General features: G+C 44.1%; 1 protein-coding gene across 1 annotated transcript in view; it reads right to left on the bottom strand.

Annotated features, from left to right (window-relative positions):
• The window catches only part of LOC112214625 (solute carrier family 7 member 8a), a 37,704-nt gene that overhangs the window by 1,676 nt on the left and 14,140 nt on the right, over positions 1–21,888 (bottom strand). Inside the window, 10 exon segments of the mRNA XM_024373522.2 lie at positions 263–440; positions 2,492–2,641; positions 4,530–4,626; positions 6,233–6,336; positions 6,695–6,818; positions 7,148–7,301; positions 8,512–8,637; positions 15,992–16,033; positions 16,036–16,142; positions 18,324–18,528. Coding sequence (XP_024229290.2) covers positions 263–440; positions 2,492–2,641; positions 4,530–4,626; positions 6,233–6,336; positions 6,695–6,818; positions 7,148–7,301; positions 8,512–8,637; positions 15,992–16,033; positions 16,036–16,142; positions 18,324–18,528 — 1,287 coding nt within the window.

Below are 21,888 nucleotides of genomic sequence, written 5' to 3'. Positions count from 1 at the left end.
TATTTCGGACACATAGTCTATCATAACAGCCTTAACATTGCTGATTTGGTTTTGGCTACTGAGATTAGTAGTGACACGCTGTGAATCAACATACGTAACATAACGTCAAGTGACTAGAGACAGTTGAGTTAATAAAAACAACTAAGGTTGAATAAAGTTGAATTCATCTGAAGGAAGTTCCAGTTTATTGTAAATACGAAGTTATTCTTAATTGACTTGCCTGGTTAAATAGAGGTTAAATAAAGAAATAAAGTTGCCGTACCAACGAAGCTGTTGAAGCATTCAGGCTTGTTGTCCCAGTAGACACCCAGGAAGTAGACCGGCACTCCAGTCAGCATGATAGCCATGCCGAGGCCACACACAATGGGCTCAGAGTACAGGGAGAAGATGAGCAGGAAGGCCCAGAACAATAGGTAGATGACCGGCCATACCAGACTGATCTGGAGGGGGAGAGAGAGAGGGTGAGAGAGTGAGAGAGAGAGAGAGATCGGTGGAGTCATAATGCAAAAACACAATGAGAATAGGCCCTCAAATACCTACAGTCAGATTTACCAAAATCTTTGCACTAACTATAAAATTAGCCCATACTTTCAAAAGGGAATTAAACACTGTGAAACAAACTAGATGGTACTTTTACATTAAGTAAACTTGTGGGACATGATTTAGCTCTTTAAAAGTATTATTGTGGTAGTGGAGGAAGTGTTCTGATTTCAGATTTAAATTGCAGAGAAGTAGACCAGGATGTCATAATGTGACACCCCTATGCGACACTCGTCCCTCAACTGATCTGTCTTGTAGGACGTGGAACTCGTCTCTAAAAAAAAATCTAGATTTTTGCTCATCGATCTAACACTAGTTCCTAAATTAAAAAAATCGCAGTAGCTATGACGCACTGGCTACTACGGCAAACTCATCATCTGAGCAAACTTGCTCCAGCTAGCAGCCTAGTGCAAGGTTGTTTGAATGGTCTTTATTTAGGTAGCTTGTTTGCCAGCTTGTTGATGAAGTTGAACTGCACCAAAGTTATTTGACTGTAATCAGAAATCAGCACGTACAGCATCTGACTGACAGCTGGCACTGTGCCTTCGCTACTTTGTAACATTTGTCCAACGCGATGATAATGTCGCAGATGACAGTCAGCTGTGCTGTAGAACTGGGCGCACTATTACTGCAGAACAGATATATTGAAAACGTATTTGTGCATTAGCCACATCTTCACTACACTACCTAGCTAGGAAACGTGGCTAGGTAGTGGTAACATTTTCAAACGTTAGAACAGCCAAATTGATTTTTTAGCTATCCCGTGAGTGCGCGTTATCAGACAGATCAGTGCAGACGGTCGTCACGCTATCTAACATGAGACAATGGGGGAAAGTGGTCAAAGTAGCTGATTTGTGTCAAAGAATTACATTGTTGACATGGAATAGAATGTTTGAAGTCATGGAAGTTTATAACAATGGCACTTTTAGAAGGTTTTAGAAATCCCATTCAAGTGGAGGATTACATTTTTTTAAGGACAAAAAGCGTAATAGGTTAAAAAGTACAAATATTATCAAAAAGTTGTATGCAAGCAACTTAATCCAGACACATTTTAAAGTTTGAATGTAATTTCTAGCTTAAATGGTGTCAGAGGAGTAACATAAACTCACCCCATTCTGTACAAATGTGCGCAACCGCAACATTCAAATGAGGCTACAAAGAAAACTAATGGGACTGTGTTGACGTCAAAATCGGGGGTGAGAACTAGGTTTCTATTCAAGCGTTGATCGACATGGTAATGGCTCTATAGTATTGGAGAAAAGTTGAAAAAAACTGACCCTCCGTTACATCTTGACGTGTCATGTAGTTACATACAGCAGGCATAAAGCAACTATTTCTGTCTTACAATCTCTGTCCACCAGGTGTAGCACTTCTACCCTCCTTTAAAAACAAGAAATGGACAGTGACGGGGGTAATGGGGGGATACCTAGTCATTTTTTTGCGTCATCATTGCATGCGATCATCATTCTCAAAGCTGTTGGACAGATCGAGTGAAAAAAAGCAATTTTCCCACACAACATCTCTCCTTCTCACTATCACGCATTAGTTTCTCTTCCCCACCCGCCATTTTTAAAAAGACCAGATGGGGCTCATTGCCTGCTTGAATTATGCAGAAACAGGCAGCGTTTAGGTCATGTAATTGATTCTGTTGGAAAGGGGAGAAATTGTGCTTTACAATGGTATTGACAGTACAGTTGATCTGGAAGTATTACGTTTTTGTTGAGCTAAAATAAGGGCAATTGTACAGACCGAGGCGATGTACGAGTTTACATGAGTTAACGTTAGTGTACTAAACAATCATATAAAGATAGATGTATGACAAAGATTTAAAGTGGGACGTCCAATTAAAAAGTATATATAAAGTGTATCCTAAATGAAGATTTGTTGGAAACATTTAGTAAGTATAGCCTCAAGAACCCAGTTCCAAGAAAATGTCTTCTTTGAAATTCACCCTGATTGGTCGGTGCATGTCGGGTGCCTTGATGCGCAGCACGATCTGCCCGGCAACAGTGACCCCGTAGAAGAGGTAGTTGATGAAGCCCACGTAGTTAATGAGGGTGTACATGTCACTGGTGCACAGCATCAACAGGGTGGACAGACACTGGGGGAGGGAGAGAGGGAGAGAATGGGTCAATATGGGTACAGTATATGAAAATATAAGGTACACTACATGACCAAAAGAATGTGGACACATTTTTTACTTTTATTTAACGAGGCAAGTCAGTTAAGAACAAATTCTTATTTTCAATGACGGCCTAGGAACAGTGGGTTAACTGCTTGTTCAGGGGCAGAACGACAGATTTGTACCTTGTCAGCTCGGGGGTTTGAACTTGCAACCTGCCGGTTACTAGTCCAACACTCTAACCAATAGGCTACCCTGCCACCCCAAATGCTTATGCTCGTCAAACATCTCATTCCAATATCATGGGCATTAAAATGGAGTTAGTCCTCCCTTTGCTGCTATAACAGCCTCCACTCTTCCACATACTTTTTATTCCCACTGTATATACAAAAGTATGTGAACCCTTTAGAATTACCTGGATTTCTACATAAATTGGTCATAAAATGTTATCTGATCTTCATCTAAGTCATAACAATAGACAAACACAGTCTGCTTAAACTAATAACACAGAAGCAATTATAAATGTTAATGACTATTTTGAATACACTGTAAATATTCAAAGTGCAGGTTGGAAAAAGTATGTGAACCCCTGGATTTAATAACTGGTTGACCCTTCTTTGGCAGCAATAACCTCAACCAAACATTTTCTGTAGCTGCGGATCAGACCTGCACAACGGTCAGGAGGAATTTTGGACCATTCCTCTTTACAAAACTGTTTCAGTTCCACAATATTCTTGGGATGTTTGGTGTGAACCGCTCTCTTGAGGTCATGCCACAGCATCTCAATCGGGTTGAGGTCAGGACTGACTAGGCCACTCCAGAAGGCGTATTTTCTTCTGTTCAAGCCATTCTGTTGTTGATTTACTTCTGTATTTTGGGTTGTTGTCCTGTTGAATCACCCAAGATCTGTTGAGCTTCAATTGGCGGACAGGTAGCCTTACATTCTCCTGCAAAATGTCTTGATAAATTTGGGAATTAATTTTTCAGTTGTAAGGTGTCCAGGCCCTGAGTCAGCAAAGCATCCCAAACCATGAAGCTCCCTCCACCATAGTTTAAAATTGGGATGAGGTTTTAATGTTGGTGTGCTGAGCCTTTTTTCTCTCCACATATAGTGTTGTGTGTTCCTTCCAAACTACACAACTTTAGTTTCATCTGTCCACAGAATATTTTGCCAGTACCACTGAGGAACATCCAGGTGCTCTCTTTTGCGAACTTTTTTGGACAGCAGTGCCTTCTTCCATGGTGTCCTTCCATGAACACCTTTCTTGTTTAGTGTTTCACATATTTTAGACTCGTCAACAGAGATGTTAGCATCTTCCAGAGATTTCTGTAAGTCTTTAGCTGACACTCTATGATTCTTCTTAACCTCACTGAGCATTCTGCGCTGTGCTCTTGCAGTCATCTTTGCAGGACGGCCACTCCTAGGGAGAGTAGCAACAGTGCCGAAATTTCTCCATTTATAGACACTTTGTCTTACCGTGGACTGACTTTTAGAGATACTTTTGTAACCCTCTCCAGCTTTATGCAAGGCAATAATTCTTAATCTTAGGTCTTCTGAGATCTATTTTGTTTAAATTATGTATTCAATATAGACAAGAAAAACACAATCATTTGTGTGTTATTAGTTTAAGCACGCCGTGTCTATTGTTGTGACTTAGATGAAGATCCGATCAAATTTTGTTGTAAAATGTATGCAGAAATCCAGGTAATTCCAAAGGGTTCACATACTTTTTCTTGCCACTGTATAGTGTACTGTGCAGACACAGACACCTGTGTCAAAGGTAAATACATAGAGAGAAAGAAAGAGAGAGGGGAAGAGAGATGGAGAGAGAGAGAGAGAGAGAGAGAGAAAGGATGTAGCACTCACAGTGAAGAGCAGAGCAGGGATGGGGGTACAACGCTTCACGTGGATCATGGCCAGGAGACTGGGGAGGTGGCCCTCTCTGGCTCCAGCAAAGAACAACCTGTTTGAGAGCGAGTGAGAGATGGGTTAACTACTAATACAATCCAACCCAGTGCAACAATACGGAGCAATGAACGGTTGACGTGGGTGGGATAAGTACACCGATAAAAAAAAACAAGAGAGTTCACAGAGAAAGATATACAGTACCAGTCAAAAGTTTGGACACACCTACTCATTCAAGGGTTTTTCTTCATTTTTACTATTTTCTACATTGTACAATAATAGTGAAGACATCAAAACTATGAAATAACACATAAGGAATCATGTAGTAACCAACAAAACAAAATGTATTCATCATCATGTTGAATCATGTTAAACAAATCAAAATATATTTTATATTTGAGATTCTTCAAAGTAGCCACCCTTTGCCTTGATGACAGCTTTGCACACTCTTGGCATTCTCTCAACCAGCTTCATGAGGAATGCTTTTCCAATAATCTTGAAGAAATTTCCACATATGCTGAGCACTTGTTGGCTGCTTTTCCTCCACTCTGCAGTCCAACTCCTCCCAAACCATCTCAATTGGGTTGAGGTCGGGTGATTGTGGAGGCCAGGCCATCTGATGTAGCACTCCATCACTCTCCTTCTTGATCAAATAGCCCTTACACAGCCTGTAGCTGTTTTGGGTCATTGTCCTGTTGAAAAACAAATGATAGTCCCACTAAGTGCAAACCTGATGGGATGGTGTATCGCTGCAGAATGTTGTGGTAGCCATGTTGGTTAAGTGTGCTTTGAATTTTAAATAAATCGCTGACAGTGTCACCAGCAATGCACCCTCACACCATCACACCTCCTCCTTCATGCTTCATGGTGGGAACCACACATGCAGAGATCTTCCGTTCACCTACTCTGCGTCTCACAAAGACAAATCTCAAATTTGGACTGATCAGACCAAAGGACAGTCTAATGTGCATTGCGCTAGTTTCTTGGCCCAAGCAAGTCTCTTCTTCTTATCGGTGTCCTTTAGTAGTGGTTTCTTTGCAGCAATTCGACCATGAAGGCCTGATTCACGCAGTCTCCTCTGAACAGTTGATGTAGAGATGTGTCTGTTACTTGAACTGTGAAGCATTTATTTGGGATACAATTTCTGAGGCTGGTAACTCTAATGAACTTACCCTCTGCAGCAGAGGATGAGAGCCAGTTTCATCATAGCGCTGGATGGTTTTTGCGACTGCACTTCAAGACACTTTCAAAGTTCTTGAAATTGATTGGCTCAAACAAATGAAGTTTTTTAAAATTAAACTTTTAACAAGGCACACCTGTTAATTTAAATGCATTCCAGGTGACTACATCATGAAGCTGGTTAAGAGAATGCCTAAAGTGTGCAAAGCTGTCATCAAGGCAAAGGGTGGTTACTTTGAATAATCTCACATTTTAAATATATTTTTTGTTTGTTTTAACACTTTTTTAGTTACTACATGATTCCCTATGTGTTATTTCATAGTTTTGATTTCTTCACTATTATTCTACAATGTAGAAAATAGTAAAATATAAAGAAAAATCTTGGAATGAGTAGGTGTGTCCAAACTTTTGCTGGTACTGTATATGGAGATAGATAAAGAAAAACAGAGACACAAGAGGCAGATAAATAATGTGGAGGAGAATACCGTGACGAGGTGAAGAGGGACCCGTTGACCCCTCCGAAGGTGGACAGAGCAACAGAGATGGGCATGATCCATGACATCACGCCTAGCAGCTTCTCACCAAACGTCTGGAGAGAGAAAGGAAGGAAGGAAGGAATAGACAGAGGAATATAGGGAGGATGAGAGGGGACAAGAGAATATGGTGAAACACACAATTACACATTCAATGAACTGCTACATAGCTACACCACAAGGTTTGATACTTATACACTTAAAAGTTAAAATTGTAGCATCAGTTGATTGATAATATGGTACAGATATGCCACTCCACTAAGCAGAATTCAAAGTTGAATCTGAATTTAAGGACCATTAACTCTCTGTGACCGACAAGGGGGCGCCAGAGGCCTTTGTTAATACTGAGGTTGAACGCGAATAAACCCAGAGCTGCTTCCTGATCCTGGCAGGACGGTGGGTGGAGCTACTCACTACAGCAACAGCGTTGGAGGCCAGCAGCTCCTGAGGACTCATGGCGGTGACGTAAGCGATGTTGGCAAACACGTACACGAACGTCACCAAGGGGATGGAGATGAAGATGGCACGTGGAAGATTCCTAGAATAGAGAGAGGAATGGAGGGATGGGGAGAAGGGATGGGGGAAGGTATATCATTCATTAGAGACATGTAGGTAATATGTATCAGTCCAGTTCAGAATAGAGAGAGGGATGGGGAAAAGGTAGACCATTCATTAAAGACATGGAGATAATAGGTATCAGTCCAGTTCAGAATAGAGAGAGGGATGGGGAAAAGGTAGACCAAAAAGGTAGACCCTTCATTAAAGACATGTAGGTCTCATTCAATAGGGATCAGTCTAGTTCTCAAATATAATATCAAAATATAGAATTTGGGACACACGCATGGACTAATTGTAGTAAGGCTTTACACATAGGGGTCAACCAGCTCCTCAGTGACGTAGTTGAGGAAGTTCCATCCTCCGTAGGCGAAGGAGCCTTGTAGGAAGGCCAGGGCTATCAGCCCCACGTCGTACTCCTGGAAGGACTCAAAGGCATGGGCTGGCTCCAGCCAATAGTACTCCCCTGGAGGAGTAGAGAGGAACAGAGGGGAAGAAGAGCGAATGAATGGGGTTTAGAATGAGGATTTTATGGTGGTGTAAGGCCTAGATTTTAGAGTGGTGTAGGCCTAGATTTTAGAGTGGTGTAGGCCTAGATTTTAGAGTGGTGTAGGCCTAGATTTTGTATTTTTGTGAAATATGTATTTATAAAAATGAAAAAAAATTGAATGAGGATTTTTTGGGGGGATGTGTAGAGATTTTAGCTTTGTGAAATTGGTTCACTACTACTGCCTCTGTTATAGCAATGCAGATTGATAAGGGAGCTGCCAGGTCACACATAGGACATAACAATAAGGATGCAGTGTGTGCATGTGTGTGTGTTTGTGTGTGTGACAGACAGACAGAGTACGCACTATTGGCTTGCACACCATGTCTACTTCCGACCCCGTCTATCTCTGTCCTTTCCTCCTAGTCTCATCTTTTCGTTGTCATGCCAATACGAACAGGTCATGCATCCTTAATCTCTCTTCCTGCCTCCCTCTTTCTTCCTCTCCTTCTTTCTCTGTCATTGTCTGCCTCTTCCCCGCCTCTCTCCCTCATCTCTCTCTGGTTGATGATTCTCCCATACTCTCACCCATTGTATTCTTACACAAACACTCAGAATCCCTCTTTCCTTTCTCTGTGTCTATAGCCCTATTCTCACTGTTGTCTCTGTCTGTCTCTCTCATAACTGACCCTCATTAGTGTTATGCTAACTAACCCACAGACACGACTGGGATGAAAACCACCATAAAACTCTATTAGCTCTGTGAGTTTTATCAGAGGCCCCAGAACTGTGACCTCTTATCTCTGTGAATCGGGAAGCTATGTCTGTGTCGCAAACAGCACCCTATTCTCTATGTAGTGCACTACTTTCGATCAGGGCCCATAGGGCTGTGGTGAAAAGAAGTGCACTATATGTGGATTAGGGTGTCATTTGGGACACAGACTTTGAGTCCACAGTGACCCAGACTTTGAGTCCACAGTGACCCAGTGATGGCATGTCAGTGGGGTTTGGTGTCTTTGTGGTGTCTCTGGACCAAGAGAGAGATGAGAGAGATGGGCAGACTCTGTGGTATGGAGTGTGACACACACACACACAATTGCACGCACAATTGCACACACACACACACACACACACACACACACACACACACACACACACACACACACACACACACGGTGCCTAGTCCTACCCTTGCAGATCTGCACAATGCCCATGATAATGATGAGAGCCAGTGCCAGCAGCTTGCCAGCTGTGAAGATGTCCTGGACTCTGGTGGCCCATCGCACACTGGAGCAGTTCACCCACGTCAACAAAACTGAAAAAGAGAGAGAGAGAGAGAGAGAGAGAGAGAGAGAGAGAGAGAGGAAGCGATAAGAAAGAGTGTTATAATTGATTAAATGTGTATTTATCATTATGCGTTTTTGCTGTGGCAATATAAGATAGGGACTTATAATGCCACGAAACTGAATTCAATTGTCAATAAAGCTTGAGTTAAATTGAACTACAAGAAATATTACACAACAGAGATCAACACAATACAATTCACGCTGGGCGTTGTGCTCCGTTCATTCATGTCCTCCACTGCTCTCTGCTACAATTGTTAGTTAGATTACTTGTTGGTTATTACTGCACTGTCGGAACTAGAAGCACAAGCATTTCGCTACACTCGCATTAACATCTGCTAACCATGTGTATGTGACAAATACAATTTGATTTGATTTGATTTGATTTGATTTGATTTACACCAGCCAGGCCAGAATAACACAGGAACACAATGGCGAATCCCAGTACAATAAACATAGTAGACTGGAGGAATTCTCACCATAGAATTCTCATCAGCTCAGCAGAGATCTGTTGCTAACAATGCACAAAGGGAGAAGTACACGACTACACTACATTTCCTTCTGTTGTGTTTTTTTTGAAGGGTTTCCAACAGCGATCGGTGTGAGTGCACGGACACTAGCTAGTGGTCATAGTACTATAAACGGTGACGTAAGGAGAGAGGAATAGAGGAAGCAAGAGAGAGAGACTGAGAAACAGAAACAGTAGTAGCGGATGGATAGAGAATCGGAAGGAGGGAGAAGAAGGTGTGTGTGTGTGTGTGTGTGTGTGTGTGTGTGTGCGACGGGAGTTGCAGTAACACACATTGAGCTACAACTGGTCGTGACGCGTCACAAAAGGTGACGCACGCAGCTACCTTTGCTACCGTCATTGAAATGACGTGCAAACCACGTGGATTCAACCAGTGTGTGCCCAGTGGGGCTGTACTATCACAACGTACTAGGACCCCCCCCTCTCTCTCCTTGCCTCTCAACTTCTCGGACACAATGACACGTACCACACGCCAAAGGCTCATGGGTCTGAGTTCATCCACAGACACTGACTGGGGTTCAGTGTGTCTGTCCTGCACTCTGTCCCACCTCCACCTTTCTCGTGCTGCAGTTTCTCGTGCTGCACTGTCTCCTGACCCCTCCTGTCTCAGCCTCCAGTATTTATGCTGCAGTAGTTTATGTGTCGGGGGGCTAGGGTCAGTTTGTTATATCTGGAGTACTTCTCCTGTCCTATTCGGTGTCCTGTGTGAATCTAAGTGTGCGTTCTCTAATTCTCTCCTTCTCTCTTTCTTTCTCTCTCTCAGAGGACCTGAGCCCTAGGACCATGCCCCAGGACTACCTGACATGATGACTCCTTGCTGTCCCCAGTCCATCTGACCGTGCTGCTGCTCCAGTTTCAACTGTTCTGCCTTGTTATTATACGACCATGCTGGTCATTTATGAACATTTGAACATCTTGGCCATGTTCTGTTATAATCTCCACCCGGCACAGCCAGAAGAGGACTGGCCACCCCACATAGCCTGGTTCCTCTCTAGGTTTCGGCCTTTCTAGGGAGTTTTTCCTAGCCACCGTGCTTCTACACCTGCATTGCTTGCTGTTTGGGGTTTTAGGCTGGGTTTCTGTACAGCACTTTGAGATATCAGCTGATGTACGAAGGGCTATATAAATACATTTGATTTGATTTGATTTGAAGTACAGTACATGTCACCATGGTCCCCGCAATGGAATTAACGTCCTGTCCAGGTGGTGTACTTGTACATCAAGCTGCACTACGCCACAGAAACAGGAGATGTATGGGCTGTTCTGGCAGAGCTGCTTCCTTACTGTTGCAAGGGTAAGGATACCTACTTACTCGGGTAATGTTAGACGTGATGGTAACAATAGGGGCAGCAGGTAGCCTAGCGGTTTAAGAGAGCTGGGCCAGTAACTAAAAGGCCGCTAGTTCAAACTCCCCCAGCCGACTAGGTGAAAAATCTGTTGGTTAACCCGCTCTGCCAGGCACAGATGGAGAGGAGGAGAGGAACAGGGGAAGAGAGGAGGGGCTTGTTAGTAGTTGATAGTTGTGAAAGAGTGTATGATGTTTAGAGGTTTGGGGGAAGTCGAGGGGGTAGTGAGAGGAAAGGGGGTAGGGGGCTGTTTGGCCTGATCTGTGGGCATGTTGTCAGCCGGTAACACATACAGTGCCTTGCGAAAGTATTCGGCCCCCTTGAACTTTGCGACCTTTTGCCACATTTCAGGCTTCAAACATAAAGATATAAAACTGTCTTTTTTTGTGAAGAATCAACAACAAGTGGGACACAATCATGAAGTGGAACGACATTTATTGGATATTTCAAACTTTTTTAACAAATCAAAAACTGAAAAATTGGGCGTGCAAAATTATTCAGCCCCCTTAAGTTAATACTTTGTAGCGCCACCTTTTGCTGCGATTACAGCTGTAAGTCGCTTGGGGTATGTCTCTATCAGTTTTGCACATCGAGAGAGTGAAATTTTTTCCCATTCCTCCTTGCAAAACAGCTCGAGCTCAGTGAGGTTGGATGGAGAGCATTTGTGAACAGCAGTTTTCAGTTCTTTCCACAGATTCTCGATTGGATTCAGGTCTGGACTTTGACTTGGCCATTCTAACACCTGGATATGTTTATTTTTGAACCATTCCATTGTAGATTTTGCTTTATGTTTTGGATCATTGTCTTGTTGGAAGAGAAATCTCCGTCCCAGTCTCAGGTCTTTTGCAGACTCCATCAGGTTTTCTTCCAGAATGGTCCTGTATTTGGCTCCATCCATCTTCCCATAAATTTTAACCATCTTCCCTGTCCCTGCTGAAGAAAAGCAGGCCCAAACCATGATGCTGCCACCACCATGTTTGACAGTGGGGATGGTGTGTTCAGGGTGATGAGCTGTGTTGCCAAACATAACGTTTTGCATTGTTGCCAAAAAGTTCAATTTTGGTTTCATCTGACCAGAGCACCTTCTTCCACATGTTTGGTGTGTCTCCCAGGTGGCTTGTGGCAAACTTTAAACAACACTTTTTATGGATATCTTTAAGAAATGGCTTTCTTCTTGCCACTCTTCCATAAAGGCCAGATTTGTGCAATATACGACTGATTGTTGTCCTATGGACAGAGTCTCCCACCTCAGCTGTAGATCTCTGCAGTTCATCCAGAGTGATCATGGGCCTCTTGGCTGCATCTCTGATCAGTCTTCTCCTTGTATGAGCTGAAAGTTTAGAGGAACGGCCAGGTCTTGGTAGATTTGCAGTGGTCTGATACTCCTTCCATTTCAATATTATCGCTTGCACAGTGCTCCTTGGGATGTTTAAAGCTTGGGAAATCTTTTTGTATCCAAATCCGGCTTTAAACTTCTTCACAACAGTATCTCGGACCTGCCTGGTGTGTTCCTTGTTCTTCACGATGCTCTCTGCGCTTTTAACGGACCTCTGAGACTATCACAGTGCAGGTGCATTTATACAGAGACTTGATTACACACAGGTGGATTGTATTTATCATCATTAGTCATTTAGGTCAACATTGGATCATTCAGAGATCCTCACTGAACTTCTGGAGAGAGTTTGCTGCACTGAAAGTAAAGGGGCTGAATAATTTTGCACGCCCAATTTTTCAGTTTTTGATTTGTTAAAAAAGTTTGAAATATCCAATAAATGTCGTTCCACTTCATGATTGTGTCCCACTTGTTGTTGATTCTTCACAAAAAAATACAGTTTTATATCTTTATGTTTGAAGCCTGAAATGTGGCAAAAGGTCGCAAAGTTCAAGGGGGCCGAATACTTTCGCAAGGCACTGTAGTTAGTCTGGTCCCAGATCTGTGTGTGCTTTATCCAACTCCTCTGAATATTGTTGTACAATGGAGCGTAAAAAGCACATAAAGTACAAATCTTGGATCAGGCTAACAAAATAACAGCTGCAACACACTGTAGACACAACAGTGGTAGTGGTGTGTGGGAGAGCCAGTGTGCGCTATGGGGAGTAAGACTGTGCTGTTTCTGCTCTCTGATTCGGTAAACAGGAAATACAGACAACCACATATGAGTTGAGCTGTGTGTGTGTGTATGTGTGTCGAACCCCATATCTACATTTAAACAACAACTATACGTAACGAAGAACGAACCGTACAGATGTGCTCTCACTGCCAAGCGGCAAGTGCGTTTGCAATCATTACAGTAACAATAACATACGTAACGAAGAACGAACCGTACAGATGTGCTCTCTCTGCCAAGCGGCAAGTGCGTTTGCAATCATTACAGTAACAATAACATACGTAATGGAAAACACTGGTGACATTTCTGCAAAATGCCCCTGACAGTGCAGTCATATCCACTTGGCAGCACCTGTGCTACAGGGCAGGGGCACATTTTAATCAGCCCTACTGTGGGCTGTCTCATACTCTCATTTTTCAAAACAGCATGAATCCCACTCCTCTCTGTTCTACATGTGGTCAGGCTAAGAGGAACGTATACTGGTTAACACCTGGGAAACCGGGCGCGTTCTGAGAACCCGAGCCATTCTCAGCTGTTCGTAAGCTGAGTACACACTGGGATCTGAGGAACTCCATAACAAGGCACCAACTCCAGGCCACAGAGACAGAGAGAGGGGAGGAGCTGGCTGGTGGCACGTTTCTGAACCCGGTGACACTTTCCTAAAGTATGCCCGTGGCTGCAGCACGAGTCCCCAGTGACCAATGAATGGTTAGTGGTTGTGTGTTTACAAAAACAGGAGTGTGGGGGGGGCAGTTAATATATACATATATATACTGTATTGTAGTTTTTTTTTTTGTGTGTATAGTCAGAATAAGTGATTGCACAGCACCATTCAGGTACTGGAAACACATACACCCTCACAAAAAACATCCCCATACCTGCTATAGATTGTATATTGATTTTCTAGGGCATATGTAATAGAAAACAGACAGCAAGGACGTCTGGACTCTCACGACTCTTCTTAGACACATGAAACCTCTTGTAGAACACAAACCTACAGAATATCTCGGACACCCTCCCTCCCCAAGACACAGTCAGCCAGTCACAGATCCAGAGTGTACTGTACGTTCAGGGGCAGTAAGAAACAACAACAAAAAACAGAGATGGAGGAAGAGCAGAAAAAGGGAGAGAGGGAAAAGGGGGATGAAAAAGAGGAATTGTAATAAGGGTTCAGCTATCAGAGTATACTGCTCTATGGGCAACAAGACAGATACAGGTACATGCCATATAAAGTGGGTACTGTAGACGTGAATGGTGACACTAAAGAACAGTTTCCCAAACTGTTAATCAGTCGCTCAAGTAACAATTGATCCAAGTGCAAAGATCTATTGATAAGATCTTCTTAGAAAACACTGATTTGAAGATGATTATTAAACCGTTCTTAGGTTGTTTTTTTTGAAAGATTTAACAGACAGAAGACAAAGGATATTTGGGAGGTTGTTTGCTTTTTCACAAACTAGCTTCACACTGTTCATGTTCCCTCTCTCTGTTCCCTTTGTCGCTATGACTCTCTGCCTCTCTGTCTCTGTCTCTGTCTCTGTCTCTGTCTCTGTCTCTGTCTCTCTCTCTCACTCCCCATCTCTCTCCCCATCTCTCTCTCTCTCTCTCTCCCCATCTTTCTGTCTCTCTCTCTCTTTCTCCCCGTCCCGCTCTCTCCCTCTCTCTCTCTCTCTCTTTCTCTCTCTCTCTCCCTCTCTCTCTCCCTCTTTCTTTCCCTCTCTCTCTCTTTCCCTCTCCCTCTCCCTCTCTCTCTCCCTCTCTCTCCCTCTCTCTCTCCCTCTCCTCTCCCTCTTTCTTTCCCTCTCTCTTTCCCTCTCTCTTTCCCTCCCTCTCCCTCTCTCTCTCCCTCCCTCTCTCTTACCCTCTCTCTCTCCTCTCTCTCTCCCTCTCTCTCTCTCTCTCTCCCCTCTCCCTCTCTCTCTCTCTCTCTCTTTCCCTCTCTCTCTCTTTCCCTCTCTCTCTCCCTCTCTCTCTCCCTCTCTCTCTCCCTCTCTCTCTCCCTCTCTCTCCCTCTCTCTCTCTCCCTCTTTCTTTCCCTCTCTCTTTCCCTCTCTCTTTCCCTCTCTCTCTCCCTCTCTCTCTCCCTCCCTCTCTCTTACCCTCTCTCTCTCCCTCTCTCTCTCCCTCTCTCTTACTTTTCCCACATAGGATTCACGATATGTAGCCTATTAAAACAATTGGGCACCTAAGAATCTAACGTTAGCAACAAACCAAAGACATTTCTATAAAGTGGCTTTTAGTTGCCTGGCTTGCTAGATTCAGCTATCCTAAATCCATTCTTAAACGGATGTTTCTTTGTGTGCACAAAATAGAGCAGGTAACGTTGCTACTTGGACCAGACTGCTATTTAAATGAGCTACAAGTTTGAAATCGGACAACAACAATAGAATGTTCATGATTTAATGCATGCCAAAGCCGGTAAGATGAAAGGAGACATTAATACCGAGGGGTTGTCAGCAATTTTAAACATAATACTGCAACGATTACGAGGTCAGTTGGAGGAAATAAAAGTACAACACCTTTCAGATATAAAGAAAAGTCTGCAAAAACATTTGGCGTCAAAACGCCCCTTTTAGAAAGGTGTAGCTGTCTCTCTCTGACTGTCTGAGCACTGCTTGTGGTATTTGGGCAGCGTGTGTGAAGTTTTCAGAGAGTTCCGGCACTACGACTCTCAGAGTGGAGCAAACACAAGTATCCGTTTGTCTTAAAGCACTCTCCCACTTTGCTACCTTCTTTTACCCACTCTCTTCCTTACATGCTCTTTGACCCTGGGTGAAGAGAAAAAAGGGCAGAAGGAGGAAGTGAGAGAGAGAGAGAGAGAGAGCGAGAGAGAGAGAGAGAGAGAGAGAGAGAGAAAGAAAAGGACAGACAGAACCTCACAAAGTCGTTCCCTTCTTTTTGCCCTTCACTCTCATTCACAGATCTGCTATGATTGGATAGTTGAAAGCTATAAGGCGTAAACCAGGTGTAGCTACTGCTGGCACCTATCCCATATTCTTAGATTTGTGAAAGAACAGTCTGTTGATGTTTCATTCCTCTTTCTTTCTTATGTCCTTTTCCCGCCCTTTCCACTCTTCTATCTCTCTCTCTTTCACATCCATGTGTGACTTTACCCATGGTCAGAGAACTCGGATCATGGCCAAAACACCAAGTGGCGCTACTACAACACAAACAAAGAATCTTTAGCATGCAGAGAGTTGACAAAAGTGTGTCTACAGGATAACTCATTAAAGTTGTCAAAGTTTAAAGAGTTTTTCAGACTTTCAAGTAATTGTTGCACAGCTGAAAGTCCCTCCCTCCCTCCCCACCATCTCCCTCTCCCTCCAGGATATAGGGTACTCACGTAGGCAGACGGCGGCCAGCAGGCGCAGTCCGTTCTCCGGGGGAAGCAGGTTGGGAAGAGGGGCTGTAGGACGTAGTTGGAGAAGGTGAGGGCGATGACTGCCTGGTTGGTGGGGTAGATCACCAGCACCGCGATCCACAGACGCAGGAACCTAGAGGAGAAGGAGGGAGGGAGAGATGGAGACAGAGGGGTCAATTAGGGTTATGAACGGCATTTAGACACTGACGTACATACACACACACACACACACACACACACACATACACACACACACACTAGCTTCAGGTCAGAGTGTGGTAACACATAATTGTATTAATGGGGCAGAGTCTACACTTAGAAGAATACAGGTTATTCACTTAGAATGTGTGTGTGTGTGTGTGTGTGTGTTAGGGAGGGGGCAATGGGGAGTTGAGATTTAGCTGACTAGAGAGGAGGCCACATTAGGACATGGTTTTTCCACAAATTCTCCACAAGCTTATGGAGAGAGCATTACGCGTCGCTGCGTCCACCTTGTTAGCCTGGTTGTCCCTCACAACGAATGTGTGTGTGTGTTTATGCGTGTGTGTGAGCGAGTGTTGAGCTAATGTATGTCTGTGTTTCTATATATGTGTGCGTGTGTGTGTGTGTGAACAAATGTTCACAAAGCAATAAGTCTGTAAGATTAAAGAAAAGCCCCAAAGCTGAGCCATCAGTAAAGGACTTTATTTGCTAACACTGCGGATAGCGTGTCATCACGACTGTATGTCACCACCACCACCAAGTCTGGCCCCTGGAATGCTTGGCCCTGCACCGCTGGGGTGAGTGGGCACTTCCACAAACCCCTATGGAGACCTGTGGAGAGTCTCCGTGGAAGAGTCCACTCCCCCCGGGAACACGGGGGTGTCCTTATCGACACCCTCCTCCTACTCCTATACAGTACACCATCCAAACAAACACTCCTTGATTGTAGCTTGGTATCACAGAGAGAAGGAAACAGGGAAACAGTATGCAACCCGAAAAACTTCAAACCAAAACATCTGAGGCACCTGGAGGAAACAGTTCGAGACCATTTCTAACATACCAAACAAAGCCTTCAAACAGAGAATATCAGTTGGTTCTGGGTAGAATATCATGTTTCATTGTAAATTTCTCATTGATGTATTGATGTCTATAATGGGACACTAACAATAGTCTGAGGTGCTGTTTTGTCTGGGTGGATTCCTATCTGAAAATACCCATGTATCCATGAGACTGTTACAAGACAAGGTCAAAACTTAATCTGAGTGTGTTTACCGTCTGGGAGAACACTATGAACACACAGACAGTCTTCAATCAATGTGTACAAAGGTTTGATGATATGTTCTGGGTAGAAGTTGTCAGAGAAGATAAGAGGGTGAGTGAGTGAGTGACACAGAGAGAGAGAGAGAGAGAGAGAGAGAGAGAGAGAGAGACACATCCTCCTCCATGTTTCACGGTAGGAACCACACATGCAGAGATCATACATTCACCTACTCTGCGTCTCACAAAGACACGGCGGTTGGAACCAAAAATCTCAAATTTGGACTCATCAGACCAAAGGACATTTTTCCACTGGTCTAATGTCCATTGTTCGTGTTTCTTGGCCCAAGCAAGTCTCTTCTGAACCATGAAGGTCTGATTCACGCAGTCTCCTCTGAACAGTTGATGTTGAGATGTGTCTGTTACTTGAACTCTGTGAAGCATTTATTTGGGCTGCAATTTCTGAGGCTGGTAACTCTAATGAACTTGTCCTCTGCAGCAGAGGTAATTCTCTTCCTTTCTTGTGGTGGTCCTCATGAGAGCCAGTTTCATCATAGCGCTTGATGGTTTTTGCGACTGCACTGAAAGAAACTTTCAAAGTTCTTGACATTTTCCGGATTGACTGACCTTCATGTCTTAAAGTAATGATGGACTGTCGTTTCTCTTTGCTCATTTGAGCTGTTCTTGCCACAATATGGACTTGGTCTTTTACCTTCTGTATACCAATCCTAACTTGTTACAAAACAACTGATTGGCTCAAACACATTAAGAAGGAAAGAAATTCCACAAATTAACTTATAACAAGGCACACCTGTTAATTGAAATGCTTTCCAGGTGACTACCTCATGAAGCTGGTTGAGAAAATGCCAAGAGTGTGCAAAGCTGTCATCAAGGCAAAGGGTGGCTACTTTGAAGTATCTAAAATATATTTTTGATGTCTTCACTATTATTCTACAATGTAGAAAATAGTACAAATAAATAAAAACCCTGGAACGAGTAGGTGTGTCCAAACTTTTGACTGGTACTGTATGCTGTGGGTTAAAGGTCACCAAACACCACAGCTCTAGTCACTCACCCTGCCAGTCCTCCGAAGATGTCCTTGACGTATGAATAGTCTCCCCCTGACTTGGGGATGGTGACACCCAGCTCGGCGTAGCACAGCGCTCCGATGGCCGTGATTATGCCGGTGACAATCCACACGATCAGCGCCAGACCCACTGAGCTAGCATTCTCCATCACGCCCTTAGGGCTGACAAAGATCCCAGAGCCGATGATATTACCTGGGGTAGAGAGAAGAAGAGGGGGATGGTTATTCATGTGACACAAACAGTTATTTGAAACACTGAAGAGAAAGGGGAACGATTATTAGTGTGACACCAGTGTCATTCATAAGCTGGAATAGCTGAAGGGGGGTTGGAACATTTTAAGTGAGAGAACATCTGACTTGCCTAGCTAAATAAATGTTAAATGAATTAAATAAAAACATCTGTTCCACCAGCTCATGATGAGGGGAGAGTGGACCGTTATCGACGGGACACCAGCATCTGACACAGAATGCAATCAGGAGCTCAATTGGGGGGAGTGGAACAGAATGAACACAATGGAGAGGGATTCTAATCAATATATGTAACAAAAGCACAGTTCCATCTCCTACAGAATCCCTATTCCAACCATGAGTGTAATCTACACTGAATATACAAAACATTTGGAACACCTGCTCCTTCCATGACATAGACTGACCAGGTGAATCCAGGTGAAAGCTATGATCCCTTAACGATGTCACTTGATGGCTGACATTTTACATGCTCCTAACCACCTGTGCTATTTTGTTAGTTTTTACTTATTTTGTACATAATGTTGCTGCCACCATCTCTTATGACCGAAAATAACTTCTGGACATCAGAACAGTGATTACTCACCACGAACTGGAATAAGCTTTTTCCTTTAACGAGTCCAACGAGAAGGATATACTGCTCTCCCCGGAACAGGCCCAAATCCCCGTCATTTGCGTGAAGAAAAGATGAAGGAAAAGGGGGCGTGTGGTAAGACGAGGGGTGGAGGGTGTGTGTCTTTTTATCAATAACAGCTGGTGAGCGATGTCTAATATTAAAGAAGTCTCTAGGTATTGCTCACCTGAGGTAGAGTACCTTATGATAAGCTGTAGACCACACTATTTACCAAGAGAGTTCTCATCTATATTATTCGTAGCTGTCTATTTGCCACCATAGACCGATGCTGGTACTAAGACCGCACTCAACCAACTCTATAAGGCCATAAGCAAACAAGAAAATGCTCATCCAGAAGCGGCGCTCCTAGTGGCCGGGGACTTCAATGCAGGCAAACTTAAATCAGTTTTACTACATTTTTACCTGTATGTCACATGTGCAACCAGAGGTGAAAAAAACTCTAGACCACCTTTACTCCACACACCGAGATGCATACAAAGTTCTCCCCCACCCTCCATTTGGCAAATATGACGATAATTCTATCCTCCTGATTCTTGCTTACAAGCAAAAACTAAAGCAGGAAATACCTGTGACTCGCTCAATACGGAAGTGGTCAGATGACGAGGATGTTTCGCTACAGGACTGTTTTGCTAGCACAGACCAATGGCATTGAGGAGTATACCACCTCAGTCATTGGCTTCATCAGTAAGTGCATCAACGACGTCGTCCCCACAGTGACCTACGTACATATCCCAACCAGAAGCCATGGATTACAGGCAACATCCGCATCCAGCTAAAGGCTAGAGCTTCCGCTTTCAAGGAGCGGGACACTAATCCGGACATATATAAGAAATCCCGCTATGCCCTCAGACGGACCATCTAACAAGACAAGCATCAATACAGGATTAAGATTGAATCCTACTACACCGGCTCTGACAATTGTCGGATGTGGCAGGGCTTGAAAACTATTACGGATGACAAAGGGAAACACACACGCGAGCTGCCCAGCGACGTGAGCCTACCAGACGAGCTAAATGCATTTTATGCTCGCTTTGAGGCAAGCAACACTGAGGCGTGCACGAGAGCACCAGCTGTTCTGGATGACGGTGTGATAACGCTTTCGGTAGCTGATGTGAGCAAGACCTTTAAACAGGTCAACATTCACAAAGCCACGGGGCCAGACAGATTACCAGGACATGTCCTCAAAGCATGCACAGACCAACTGGCAAGTGTCTTCACTGACATTCAACCTCTCCCTGATCGAGTCTGTAATACCTACATGTTTCAAGCAGACCACGAAGGTAACCTGCCTAAATGATTACCACCCCATAGCACTCACGTCGGTAGCCATGAAATGCTTTGAAAGGCTGGTCATGGCTCACATCAACAGAATCCTCCCGGATACCCTAGTACCACTCCAATTCACTTACTGCCCCAACAGATCCACAGATGACGCAATCTCAATCATACTCCACACTTCCCTTTCCCAACTGGACAGAAGGAACACCTATGTGAGAATGCTGTTCATTGACTACAGCTCAGCGTTCAACACCATAGTGCCCATGAAGCTCATCACTAAGCTAAGGACCCTGGGACTAAACACCACCCTCTGCAACTGGATCCTGGACTTCCTGACTGGTCACCCCCAGGTGGTAAGGGTAGGCAACAACACATCTGCCACTCTGATCCTCAACAATGGGGCACCTCAGGGGTGTGTACTTAGTCCTCTCCTGTACTCCCTGTTCACCCACGACTGCGAGGCCAAACATGACTCCAACACCATCATTAAGTTTGCTGACGACACAACAGTGGCCTGATCACTGACAACGATGAGACAGCCTATAGGGATGAGGTCAAAGAACTGGCAGTGTGGTACCAAGACAACAACGTCTCCCTCAATGTGAGCAAGACAAAGGAGGTGATTGTGGACAACAGGAAAAGGTGGGCCAAACAGGCCCCCATTAACATCGACGGGGCTGTAGTAAAGTGGGTAGAGAGTTTCAAGTTCCTTGGTGTCCACATCACCAACAAACTATGGTCCAAACACACCAATATAGTCGTGAAGAGTGCAAGACATAACCTTTTCCCCCTCAGGAGACTGAAAAGATTTGGCATGGGTCCCCAGATCCTCAAAAAGTTCTACAGCTGCACCATCGAGAGCATCCTGACCGGTCGGATCACCGCCTGGTATGGCAACTGCTTGGCATCTGACCGTAAGACGCTACAGAGGTACGGCCCAGTACATCACTGGAGCCAAGCTTCCTGCCATCCAGGACCTATATAATAGGTGGTGTCAGAGGAAAGCCCATAAAATTGTCAGAGACTCCAGTCACCCAAGTCATAGACTGTTCTCTCTGCTACCACATGGTAAGCAGTACCGGAGTGCCAAGTCTAGGTCCAAGAGGCTTCTGAACAGCTTCTACCCCCAAACCATAAGACTGCTGAACAATTAATCAAATGGCCACCGGACTATTTACATTTACACCCCCATTTGTTTTGTACACTGCTGCTACTCGCTGTTAATTATCTATACATAGTCACTTCACCCCTACCGCACACTGACTCGGTACCGGTACCCCCTGTATATAGCCTCGTTATTGTTATATTATTGTGTTACGGGCTCGGGAGAGACGAAGGTTGAAAGTCATGCGTCCTCCGATACACAACCCAACCAAGCCGCACTGCTTCTTAAAT

The sequence above is a fragment of the Oncorhynchus tshawytscha genome, linkage group LG09, assembly GCF_018296145.1.
Source record: "Oncorhynchus tshawytscha isolate Ot180627B linkage group LG09, Otsh_v2.0, whole genome shotgun sequence".
NCBI lineage: Eukaryota > Metazoa > Chordata > Actinopteri > Salmoniformes > Salmonidae > Oncorhynchus > Oncorhynchus tshawytscha.
The sequence above is the reverse complement of the archived record's forward strand: the minus strand, read 5'-3'. Positions and strand labels throughout refer to the sequence as shown.